This window comes from Bos taurus, chromosome 3, assembly GCF_002263795.3.
Source record: "Bos taurus isolate L1 Dominette 01449 registration number 42190680 breed Hereford chromosome 3, ARS-UCD2.0, whole genome shotgun sequence".
Taxonomy (NCBI): domain Eukaryota; kingdom Metazoa; phylum Chordata; class Mammalia; order Artiodactyla; family Bovidae; genus Bos; species Bos taurus.
In genome coordinates this window covers 101,127,473-101,141,096 of record NC_037330.1, presented here as the reverse complement: position 1 = coordinate 101,141,096, position 13,624 = coordinate 101,127,473, and the positions used below count along the sequence as shown (strand labels likewise).

The 13,624-nt window shown below is 39.5% G+C and overlaps 1 protein-coding gene across 1 annotated transcript in view; it reads right to left on the bottom strand.

Moving 5' to 3' along the window:
• Nucleotides 1-13,624, bottom strand: part of EIF2B3 (eukaryotic translation initiation factor 2B subunit gamma) — a 113,836-nt gene that overhangs the window by 31,991 nt on the left and 68,221 nt on the right. The window contains exon 6 of the mRNA NM_001083474.1: nucleotides 10,036-10,125. Coding sequence (NP_001076943.1) covers nucleotides 10,036-10,125 — 90 coding nt within the window. The remainder of the gene's footprint in view (nucleotides 1-10,035; nucleotides 10,126-13,624) is intronic.

Below are 13,624 nucleotides of genomic sequence, written 5' to 3'. Positions count from 1 at the left end.
GGGAGTGTAAGTGAAGAAAAAAGTATGGGAGACCCCTGTAAATTAATGATCACTCAAGAATTCAGGTCTGCCTAACTACAAAACCAAGCAAGTCCACTTTGCAACAAAACCATGGAACAGAAGCATGAGCCACACCACTGAACAATCATGGTATGAGACCCACATCCTGCCCAGTGAGCTCAGTAAAATTTAGGACATGTTCTCTGCACACATGAAAAACAATACTTTATAGAAAAGTGATGTTTCAAAGTGAAAGATCCTCATTGTACTAAGACCTGAAATAATGTTTCCAGAGTGCCATAACAGTCCTGGCTTGACCAAGTAGGGACAAGAAAACTCCCCTGCCCAACCTGGAGGAGGAGCTGATGATGGAAGTGTGACATCTACTCAAGAATGAGGAATAATGAGGTGGATGAACCTAGAGACTATTAAACAGAGTGAAGTAAGTCAGAAAAACAAATACTGTATATTAATGCATATATACGGAATCTAGAAGGATGGTACTGATGAACCTATTTGCAGAGCAGCAATGGAAATGCAGACACAGAGAACAAACTTGTGGACACAGATAGGGAAGGAGATGGTAAGATGAATTGGGAGAGTAGCACTGAAACACACTTTAGTGAAGTGAAAGAGAAGTCGCTGAGTCGTGTCCAACTCCTTGCGACCCTATGGACTGTAGCCCCCTAGGTTCCTCTGTCAGTGGGATTTTCCAGGCAAGAATACTGCAGTGGGCTGCCATTTCCTTCTCCAGGAGATCTTCCTGACCCAGGGATTGAACCCGGGTCTCCTGCATTGTAGGCAGACGCTTTACCATCTGAGCCACCAGGGAAGTCCTGGTGAAAACATACTTTACCATATGTAAAATGGATAGCCAGTGGGAATATGCTGTATGACACAGGGAGTTCAAACTTCATGCTCTGTGACAACCTAGACGGGTGAGATGGATAGGAGGTGGAAGGGAGGTTTGAGAGAGAGGGGATGTGTGTATATCTATGGCTGATTCGTGCTGATGTACAGCAGAAACCAACACAATATTGTAAAGCAATTATCCTTTAATTAAAAATAAATAAAAAATAGAGAGGGGATGTGTGTATACCTATGGCTGATTCAGGTTGATGTATGGCAGAAACCAATACAATATTATAAAGTGATTATCCTCCAATTAAAAAAAAAGATAATAAAAAGAATGAGGAAGAAGGTGGTTTTTCGCCCTTCCCTAATTTTTCTTTGATTATAAAACTGCAGCCCACTAAGTTCTCGGCCCTCTTGCCCACCAGCCTGTAAGCCTCACAAACATCCTACTAACAAATCACTTCTTATATATCACTTTGTCTCTTGTTGAATTCTTTCTGCGCTGAGACATTAAGGACTGGAGCTCCTCGAAGCCCCTTGAAATAGCACTTAGAGGTTTCAGGATGAAGTTGATGATCTGGCTGCCTTTTTATTTATAGAGCATCTACTATGTGTCACAAGATGAATCAGAGTTGGTTTCTGTCTTCAAGGAGTTAACAAAAGTAGAAAAAAAGACATGCAAATCCAATTTAATAGGATGCATGTGATAACTGAAGATTATACAAGATCAGAAGAGAGAATGATTTCATGCCTAATGGAGATAAACACAGACTACTATGGTAGCACAAAGCAAAGGTACCTATTCTAAGTGGAAGTGAAGAGAAAAAAAATTGAGAAAAAACTTCCTAGAGGAGTAACATCTAGGTGAGTTTTAATGGATATTTAAGAATGTTGTCAGAGAAGAAAGAAGGCAAGCATACCAGTTAAGCATTACTACTGAAGCCCATGGGCTCTAGAGCCCGTGCTCCATAGCTAGAAAAAGCCTGTGTGCCGCAATGAAGACCCAGTGCAGTCTAAATAAATAAATAAATGAAAATCACCATCAAAAAACCAAAATGAAACAACAACAACAAAAGTCAATGTGCTGCTAGGACTTTGTCCCTTTCTCAGCAGCAAAGAAGTCCCAGAGATCAAGATTACTGTAACCAAGAAGTCCCGAGAAGACTACCCTAGTTTAATTTTGGTAGCATCTACATATTCAGATATCAGTACACAGCTACCATATAACAGCTCTGGTTAGAAGATTATGTAAACCATAAATTCTTACCTTAGTTTTATTTGGTTGTTTAGGTAAAAGATACCTCATACAATCTCTAGCACATCTAAGGATAGGAACACAAGTACAGATAAGTTCATATGGATACATGTACTGAACAGTAAGAAATCAAGGTTCCTGCCTATCTCCCATGGCACTACATGGTCCCTCATCTGTCTGTCTCTTCTCTGCTTTCCTATGTGACTCATGGCTTTTCTAGGCAGTCTATCACATTATCTTCCATGCGGCTTTAACTATCACCCTGATTCTGACCATGTAGCATAGTTGCCTATTCCCAATTCCTGACTTCAGTTTGTAGAGCCCATCCTTACTCCCCTCCATCTCTATTTAGCTAAGGCCAGGAAGCTGTGACTGCTCTCTTATCCTTCCAGGTATACATGAACATGTGTGTGTGTCTGTAACAGAGAGACATCTGAGATATGTGGTGGACATTGCTAGCAATCAATTCATCAACAGTAGCTGATTTTATTAGTGCCCTGACTGTATGACATTGAGCAAATTATTTGAAGCTTCATTTTCCTCTTCTATAATATGAAATTAATACCAAATGAGAGAATTATTTTAAGGAGTGAATGAACTGAAGTGTGTAAAGTACCCAGAACAGTGCCTGGTACATGGATGGTGCTCTGAAGGCCAAACCCTAAGGGTGTATGTCCTGCACCGATGGACTGGGTTTTAACACTAGGAGAGGCTGATTACAATTTTGGGTTCTTCTGAACAGAAAGGAAGTATTCAGTTTTAATTCTTCCTTTTTTAAAGATTAATCTCCTCTACATCTCTTAAACTAGCTAGCAGGTCTAACAGGTCAGGAAAAGGAAAAGAAAGACAATTCTTTCCCCGGGTTTCTGTGCTAAAGGAAACCAGTACTAATTCTGGTATAAACTTCCTGTCTTCCAAGGCTTCAGCTCAGACAGCCAACATACTGCTTGAGTGCTTTACAGGGCCAGTCTCCTTTTGGAGCAACTGTTGCTAAGTCACACAAAAAGTTCCAAAATGGCCAGCTTCCTTAAGCTTAGATCAGATTACTTTGTAAAAGAGGAGAAACTTTTAGTTTACCACTCAGCCTCAAGAGACATCACAGTGATAATACTCAGTCTAAGCTCTGCTCTGGCCATAAAATCCAACACATTTTTGAATTAAAAATTTCAGACAATCTTTGGACTATCCAGCTGTCAAACTACATTCAGAAATGGATTAAAAGACCTTCTAAAACATATTTATGTATATCTTTTTATTTCTTTAGAGCAAATAATTGAATTACATTACACTGAAAATATACACTAATACTGCAATTTGCCTTTTTTTTTTTTTAAGTAAAAGTATCTTGGAAATCTTTCCACATCACCACACAGAGTCATACTTCATTCTTTTTAACAGTTGCACAATAATATAATTAATTATCTTGTTTAAACTGTTACAACTTTTCCCTGTTATGAACAATGCTGCAAAGAACATTTTGCAATGAATATTTCCATACTTTTAAGTAAATATTTCTGTGGGATAGAGTCTTTGAAGAGGAACTGCTTAGGCAGGGAGTATATAGTTGTAAGTTCAGATAGGTATCATCAACTACCCTACAAAAAGTTTATGTAGAAAAGTATAAGAGAATTTCCCCACAGCCTTGCTAGCTTCATCACAAAATTTAAAAATCTCTGTCATACAATAAGGATAGTATTTTAAAACTGCTTAACATACATTTTTATTTATGAGAGTAGGCATCTTTTGATGTATATTAGCTTTTTCTACGAACCCACTACTTACAGCTTTTATCCATTTTTCTACTGAGTCATTAGTCTTTTTCTTATTGATTTTAAGTGCTCTTTGTAATGTACAGAAACTAGTGTTTGGGATAGCTTGGTATTTGTTATTTATTTCTGTTGTTCTTTAGTTGCTAAGTCGTGTGTGTCCAACTCTTTTGTGACCCCATGGACTGTAGACTGCCAAGCTCCTCTGTCCATGGGATTCTCCAGGCAAGATATTGGACTGGGTTGCCATTTCCTTCTCCTTCTCCAGGGGATCTTTCCAATCCAGGGATCAAACTCACATCACCTGCCTTGCAGGCAGATTCTTTACCACTGAGCCCCTTGGGAAGCCCCCCTTTATTTTTATACCATGTTTACTGGATTTTTTTTCCCCCACAACACAGAACTTTAAAAACTGGTATTAATCAAACTTATCAATCCTCTTTTTTTTTTTTTTTTTAAATGACTTCTAAGATTTATTTGATACTTGGAAAGCTTGAGTTAGAAATAACTCAAGATCACATATTGATGAAGCTAAGTGCCTTAATGCACATGTAGACTAGCAGACATTCAGCACGACATTGGCATCCAAGTCAAACAGTGGTATCCCTAAGGCAACTCCTGCCACATCTTTATTACCCCAGGCACTACTTCCTGGGCCCATGCATTACTTCAACTGGTAAATGTTGGACGTGGCGATGCTCGTCAACTAGATATGATGCAGTCAGATTTGCAATTTAGAAAAGTCCCCAGTAGTTTTGTGAAGGATGAATTAAAAGAGGACAGGCTGGAGGCAGAAGCCTAGCAAGGAGAATGCTATATTAAGCCAGCTGGGAAACGATAGACTCTTAGCTAAAAATCAATATTGAATGACATTACCTTATTAAGCTCAGCCCAGTAACTGTTCAGTCTCTCCCTCCCATTGCTGCTGGAGCATCTTTCTAAAGCATAGCTGTCATGACACTCCTGCTGCCTGAAGTGCCCTTTTCACATTTATTAAGACTGGGGATCTCTGACTCATTTTTTCTCTTTTGTTTCATAATATAATTTTCTCTAGGTTACAGAGACAATGGTCTGTAAAACTGTATTCATCTTGGTATCCTCACCCCCCAACATAGCAATTGGAATATATTTAGGTATTTATTAAATGTCTATTGTTCTGAATTTTTTAAAAATTATAAGTCCAATTCATTTTTTAAACTTTTAAAATATATATATATATATTTTGTAAATTAAATATAATAAAATGTACCTATTTAAGAGTTCCTGGTGGCTCAGATGGTAAAGAATCTGCTGGCAATGCAGGAGACCCGGGTTCGATCCCTGGGTCAGGAAGATCCCCTGGAGAAGGGAATGGCTACCCACTCCAGTATTTTTGCCTGGAGAATTCCAAGGACAGAGAAGCCTGGTGGGCTACAGTCCATGAAGTTGCAAAGAGTCGGAAATGACTGAGCAACTAAGACTTTACTTTTATTTAAAACACACAGTTCAATATGTTTTATCAAATATATACTACTGTAATCACTACTCCAAATCAAGATATAAAGTACTTCCATCTTCCCTCCCAAATTCCCTTGTGCTTCTAGCTCACTATTATACTACTCTTCTATACTCTCGTACTACTTAGCACATTTACTGTAATAATTTAACCTGCCTGCCTCTCTCTAAACTGTGAGCAACCTGAAGGCAGAAACTATTGTTTCATCTTTAGCATCCAGCAACACAGGTGATCAATGAAGTCTTTACTGTGCATCAAGTACTACTCTAAGCTCTTCACAAGTATTTTTCACAATCACCATTATGTGTCAGGTACCATCTGTTCCAATTTCCAGCTGAGGAAAGTGAAGTACAGAAAGGCAGACACCTGTCTAGGGTCACACAGCTCAGTTTAAGTTTCTCTTGTCAAAGACTGTACAGGTTTTCTTCTTTCCACACCCTTCCCTATAGCTTTTCTACTCAACTGCAGAAATACTCATCTTCTTTAACGACTGATGTACCTAATTACTTCTGCTGTCTAAACTGTCACAGCATCTCCTTTTCTTCCATTCATCAAGCATATATTGAATGCCTTATCAATCCAGGTAGGAATCTAATCTCAAGGAATCTGCATGGAAGACATTAATATGTATTAATAGACAATTAAAATTTACAGGGCCAAATGGTAATTTTCATAGGTGAGAGAAAGGATTGCTAAAACAGTCCTTTTTTGAGGCTGTATCTCCTAGGTTTCCTTTTCCCCATCTATCTCTAAAGGAGTCATTTTTATAACCAGATTACTATAAATGCCTCCTTTACTCTCACCAAGTCTGAGAGGTAGAGGGGGAGAAGGAGGGGGAGAAGAAAGATATAAAGGTTTTTAAGACCCTGAGGTGGGGAGGTTGTTTGAGCTGAGGCTCCGTATCCTCCTCTGTTACAGCAAGCTCTGGCAAAGTCCCATTTGGTGGAGCTTCTGGCCAGGAGCCATAGAATCACCAAATTGAGGCTGGTCCTCCAGGTACATACCACCACAGTACACTTGCCAGGTGGGGGACCTGCTAACCAGTGGGGGTCAAATGAGCTACAAAGGAGCTGCAGCAGCCAGGATGAGGCTGGCTTTGTTGCAAAACTACTGCATATTCAGATACCAAAAGCTAAAATCCCATTTGGTAATGCTGTTAGATTTTTTTTTTTTTTAAGTGCAAGAGTAGTACTGAGGTATTGTTTAGGGATACTGAAATATTTATACATAATTACAATTGAAATCATAACAGATGAAATTATAATAATTTGCTTTAAAATAATCTGGTATGACAGTGGCAAGATTGGTGGTAGCAAATATAAACTAAGATTAGCCATGAATTGGTGACTACTGAAGTTGTATGAGGGCTTGCTCAAAATTCTCCAAGCCAGGCTTCAACAGTACGTCAACTGTGAACTTCCAAATGTTCAAGTTGGATTTTGAAAAGGCAGAGGAACCAGAGATCAAACTGCCAACATCCGTTGGATCATAGAAGAAGCAAGAGAGTTCTAGAAAAACATCTACCTCTGCTTTATTGACAACGCCAAAGCCTTTGACTCTGTGGATCACAACAAACTGTGGAAAATTCCTAAAGAGATGGGAATGCCAGACCAGCTGACCTGCCTCCTCAGAAATCTTTATGCAGGTCAAGAAGCAACAGTTAGAACCAGACATGGAACAACAGACTGGTTCCAAATTGGGAAAGGAGTAAGTCAAGGCTGTATATTGTCACCCTGCTTATTTAACTTATATGCAGAGTACATCATGTGAGCAGAGTACATCATGCGAAATGCCAGGTTGGATGAAGCACAAGCTGGAATCAAGCTTGCCGGGAGAAATATCAATAACCTCAGATACGCAGATGACACTACCCTTACGGGAGAAAGCGAAGAAGAACTAAAGAGCCTCTTGATGAAAGTGAAAGAGGAGAGTGAAAAAGTTCTCTCAAAACCCAACATAAGATCATGGCATCTGGTCCCATCATTTCATGGTACACAGTCAAAGGCTTTGGTGTAGTCAATAAAGCAGAGGTAGATGCTTTTCTGAAACTCTCTTGCTTTTTCTATGATTCAGCGGATGTTGGCAATTTGATTGCTGATTCCTATGCCTTTTCAAAATCCAGCTTCATGACAAATAGATAGGGAAACAGTGGAAACAGTGAGAGACTTTATTTTTTTGGGCTCCAAAGTCACTGCTGATGGTGACTGCAGCCATGAAATTAAAAGATGCTTGCTCCTTGGAAGAAAAGCTGTGACAAACCTAGACAGCATATTAAAAAGCAGACACATTATTTTGCCAACAAAGGTCTGTCTAGTCAAAGCTATGGTTTTTCCAGTAGTCATGTATGGATGTGAGAGTTGGATTGTAAGGAAAGCTGAGTGCCGAAGAACTGATGCTTTAGAACTGTGGTGTTGGAGAAGACTCTCGAGAGTCCCTTGGACTGCAAGGCGATCAAACCAGTCAATCCTAAAGGAAATCAGTCCTGAATATTCATTGGAAGGACTGATGCCGAAGATGAAACTCCAATACTTTGGCCACCTGATGCAAACAACTGGCTGATATGAAAAGACCCTGATGCTGGGAAAGATTGAAGGCAGGAGGAGAAGGGGATGACAGAAGTAGACATGGCTGGATGGCATCACTGACTCGATGGACATGAGTCTGAGCAAGCTCTGGGAGTTGGTGATGGACAGGGAAGCCTAGAGTGCTGCAGTCCATGGGGTTGCAAAGAGGTGGATGTGACTGAATGACTGAACTGAACTGAAGCTGTATGAGGGGTACATGGGAGTTAACTGCATCACTTTCTCTACTTTTTTATCTATGTGAAATTTTCCATAGGAAATAATTTTTTTAAAAAAAGTCTCTACCGTTACTGTATCCTCTCTCAGCATGTCAAGGCCAGGACCTGTTTGACAGTGATTCATTTTCACTTGAGATTAAAAAAATAAACCCTTTCATGGCAAAGAATTAACTTCACTTTTAAAACATGGATAGCCCAGACACTGGTAACTAGAAAATGGGTCCTGATAACTTTAATTCTGTAAGGGCAGAGCCCCTATCTGCTTATTCACCATGGATCCCACAGCTGATTTAGCACAATGCCTGCCTTGTAACAGGAACTTAATAAATATGTGCTGGTTGAATGAAAAAACAGAATAAGTCAGAAGGGAGCAGGGCAATACTGTCCTGGTGAGAGAAAACAGAGAAACAACAATAGCTGGGAAAGCTTTCCAGGAGCCCAAATAATTGGTTTTACCATTGGCTCTACATGGGGTTTCTGTCTATGGGGTCGCACAGAGTCGGACACGACTGAAGTGACTTAGCAGCAGCAGCAGCAGGAGTTATAGGTGGTACGGGTTAGGATGCTGCAAAAAAATATTATATTGGGCATGGAGGGACAATTTCCCTTCCCCTCAATATTCTTGTATATATCCAAGTCCACCAGTCAATAGCATGCTTAGCACTTAAACTCAGGTTCTCAGACTTCCTTCCCCAGCTCGTCTGAGGGAACTTATTGATGTCGTACCAGCCTGACTGCTTTCCAGTTACCAGTACTATGCAAGGTAGAAACTTATCCAGAAGCCATCAAGGAAGACTAGCTGTTCCTCTTCTTAACCAGGTAGTTATTAAATTTTTTCCTACCTGTTCTTCTGAGGACTCTAGTTGCATTGCCTATCAAAATCCTTGAGATTAGGCTTCCATGTTGGCTCAGTGGGTAAAGAATCCACCTGCCAATGCAGGAGACATGGGTTCCATTCCTGATCTGGGAAGACCCCACATGCAGCGGACCAACTAAGCCCATGTGCCACAACTATTGAGCCTGTGCTCTACAGCTAGTACACCACAACTACTGAAGCTTGTTCACACTAGAGCCTGTGTCCACAACAAGAGAAGCCACTGCAATGACAAGCCTGTACATCACAACTAGAGAGTAGACCCCACTCTCTGCAACTACAGAAAACCCGCGCGGCAAAGAAGACCTCAGTAAAAAAATAAACAATAAATAAATAAAATTATGTACGAAAAAAATCCTTGAGATCAACCACAAATGGAAGTTTTCTTTCTGGAAACCCACCCACATCCTGTGATCTGCCAGACAGTCTCTGGCAAGTGTTTAAGGCCCACAGTTCTATTATCAAAGCAAAACTACACAAAGTACCAAATTTCTTAATTCATGAAATTAATGAATTCATGAAATTCATAAAACTTCACTCGGAGAGGTGGACTTCTTTTACAAAATTGGAGGAAAACTTGCTTTTCTTTCTTTTCTTCTCTTGGGTAAGTGTCTGGCCCTTTGCTAAGAGGGCCCATCTATGGGACAATTGCCCAGGGAAAGGACATCCTCTTGGAGACAAATAGCACTACAGTTGGGGAGCTCACCCTTGCAGAAAGAAGGAAGAGCCTGAAGCTGTGTAGAAAGATGCTTCATACGTGAATATTAGTTTTATAAAAGTAATTTGCTGGTTATCATGGCACAGGCCCCCAAAATATAAGCTGGTATAGATGAATTATGCTGATAACATAATTTCGTTTCTATAATAAACTATGTTATTTATACAAACTAGTTATTTATATAACTGGTTATTATCAAGGTTTAAAACTGTTAACTAAGTCACAGGGTAGCTTAAGTGTTGTGAGTTTGACTCAATCTCCCTCCTTCTTACTTATTTTCCATTAGGAAGTCCACAACGTATTTTTTCAAGCAGTAGAGGTGGGCGTCCACAAGGCCTGTGTGGAAACGTATTCTTGGGTGCCTGCAAAAAGAATGAAAGAGAAGAGGGTCACATGAGTTCCATTCTATTATTAGGTAGTACGCGTTAGGAAGTTTCTGAGGGTCAGAGTCATGCTGCCTACACCTCACTCTGGGGAGACCAAGAAGGTGATTATCGGCTCTGATGCTATCACAGAAAAGGTTGTCTCTTTATTGAAGCCCTATTTCACACTTTATGAGGTCTTTAGGCTTCCAAAGACATGAAACCAAAACTGGTAAGCCACCAAATCACTGACAAGTCATCTTCTATTTTACTACAAACTCCTACCCACGATTCTTGTAACTAACATTTTCTTGGTTCTACTCCAACTGCCTCACTTCCTGCAGGACATACTTAAGCCATGCTTTCCTTTAGTATTTGATATACATTACTCCATGTTCATAGAAGATGAAGTAAAATTTTATGAATACTCTCTAACTCCCTACTCTTAATTATTCATCAGGAGTTTCCTCAGGTTTACTTTCTTAGGAAATCTTCCCTGAGGACCCAAATTTGTGTTCCTACAACACTTGGTACCCACTTCTACCAGATAACTTAGCATAGAGCAAAGTAACAGCCTACTTACTTGTGCTCTTTCCCACTAGACTAAAAGTTAACTGAGGGCAGAGATTTATTTTTTAAAATATTTATTTGGCTGTGTTGGGTCTTAGCTGTAGCACACAGGAGCTTTTGTTGTGACGCATGAACTCTTGAACTGTGTCCAGGCGGGCTGCACTATGCAGGCTCAGTAGCTGTGGTGCACAGGCTTAATTGCTCCCTGGTATATGGGATCTTAGTTTTCTGACTAGGGATCGAACTTGCATCCCCTGCATTGCAAGATGGATTCTTAACCACTGGACTACCAGGGAAGTTCCAAGATTTATTTTTATAGTCTTAGTACTTAGCACTGGCTCTCACACAGAATAGATGTTTGATAGTGGCTGAACAGACAAACACACAAATAAATTAGGTCAAATTAAGGCATTTGCCTAGTTGCTATTTATTGGCTTCCCTGGTGGCTCAGTGGTAAAGAATCTGTCTGCCAATGCAAAAGACATGGGTTTGATCCCTAGGTCAGGAAGATCCCCTGGAGAAGGAATGGCAACTCACTCCAGCAGTCTTGCCTGGAAAGTCCCATGGACGGAGGAGCCCAGCAGGCTAGAATCCATGGAGTCACACAGAGTTGGACACAATTGAGAGACTGAACATGCACTAGTTCCTACTTAGTCTACTAACTTTGGTTTCAGCCTGAAGAAATGGCATGTTTCTTTAAAATGTTTAAAGTCATTTTATTTAATAAAATAAAAGATAGTTGAAGGAGAGGAGGGGAGGAGTAGGGTGGAAGAATAGCAGTTAGTTCCAATTGTAGCTGCCTGGTTGTTATCTTCTACTCTGTGTTACTCTCCTTTGACTGCTTATAGTCTGAATGAAAATTATTCTCATAGGATCTAGATACTTTAGAAGTAATTTCCCAGGTGGCACAGTAGTAAAGAATCTGTCTGCAATGCAGGAGACAAAGGGGACACAGATTCAATCCCTGGGTGCGGAAGATCCCCTGAAGGAGGACATGGCAACTCACTCCAGTATTCTTGCCAAGAAAATCCCATGGACAGGAATCTGGTGGGCTACAGTCCACAGGGTCCATGCGGTCGCAAAGAATCATACACAACTGAGCAACAGAACATACACACACACCACCCTGGGCTTCCACTCTTTTGGGAAGAAGGGGGAACAAAATGCTTCCAAAAGAGCAAGAGAAAAGTCGGATTTCAGATCTCACATCTATAACACACACACCCCCCAAAAGCCAATTACTGTATACAGTGAGGATAAAGAAGAAAGTTACATCCCAATTATCACTTCCTGAAATTCCTGAGTTCTAAGAAATTCTTCAGGAAACAGAATTTTGCAAATATGGTTACTTACCTTGTGGTGCCCAGGTTTGATTTGAAGTTCACACTATGATAATTCTCCCTTGATCTAACCCATTTGGAAAGCTGAACTCTCTTGTTCAGTTCCTTGGTTTGTGAATTCCTTAACTCATTCAACATGTTCTACTTAAATTATTCCATCCTTGCACTACCTTATGAATTATATATCTCATATTTATAGCTGAAGTCAAGTTGTATCATACACCTGGGGAAGGAATAACTTAAAAGTTTGAGTAATCATCGTCTAAATTCTTACCGATCCCTACCTCATATGGCAATAATATTCAAATAGCATTTTACAGTTTATAAATTTTTTCAGCTTTTTACTCTCATCATATAAAGTAGGCAAAACAAAAAAATTCTTCCTTTAAAAACAATTTCCAAAAATTTAGCTGGTACACTCAACTCTAGAGATTTAGCTACAAATTTGAAATACAGTAAAGGAACAGAGATGGGCAATTCAGAGATTTTTTTTCTTTCACATGAAATTTGTATTGAATGCAAATCTTGGGACCAGGATTTAATGCCATTTAAGTTGCCCAAAAGGTGTTTTCTTATTTTATTTTTCCCCATTTAATTGTTTTTAAATGGCATTAGAAATAATTGATATTTTAAAATAAAACAAAATAAACAAAACCAAAAAACCTCAAAGAGGCACCAGTAAATCTGGGTAACTGGTTGATTGCTCTGGGCCAAGAAGATGTTTTTGATTTGTACAAAATAAAGAAATCAGTAATAGAAATGATAAGACATTTAGAAATAGTTATAATATTTCTAGGACAATATAAGCCATCAGGATTATTTTTATAGACTTATTTTTAAAATAGTAAGTTATATAATCTAGAATTCAAATTTATAGTGTTTAAAATTTAAGGGAAAACAAGCATCTTTTTATGATCTTAAAAACAGGAATACCAGTTTTTAAAGCAAGGGAAAAAAAGCCAACAGGCAGTAACTATAATTATTAATATTATTTTAGAATAAATGAGGAATGTATAAATGAAATAAATACTGGGAAAGATGCGAGGATAAGCATTTACTGTTTAACTGCAATCGATCTTTGCAGTTAAACAGTAAATGCTTATCCTCGCATCTTTTAAAGTATCCTCAAGAAAGTCCTTAGCTGGTTTGTACAATTTACTATTTTAACCATTTTCAAATATATATAGTTCTGCGGGATTAATTACATTCATTTTGCAGTACAACTGTCACCAACATCCATCTCCAATACTTTTACATCTTCCCCAATTGAAACTCTGTATCCATTAAACACTAACTCCCCATTCCCTTCTTCCTCCCAGCCCCTTGCAACCACCATTCTACTTTGTCTTTATGATTCTGGCTACTCTACTGCTGTCGCTTCAGTCCTGTCCGACTCTGTGGGACCTCACAGATGGCAGCCCACCAGGCTCCCCCGTCCCCAGGATTCTCCAGGCAAGAACACTGGAGTGGGTTGCCATTTCCCTCTCCAATGCATGAAAGTGAAAAGTGAAAGTGAAGTTGCTCAGTTGTGTCCGACTCTTTGCGACCCCATGGACTGCAGCCCACCAGGCTCCTCCCTCCATGGGATT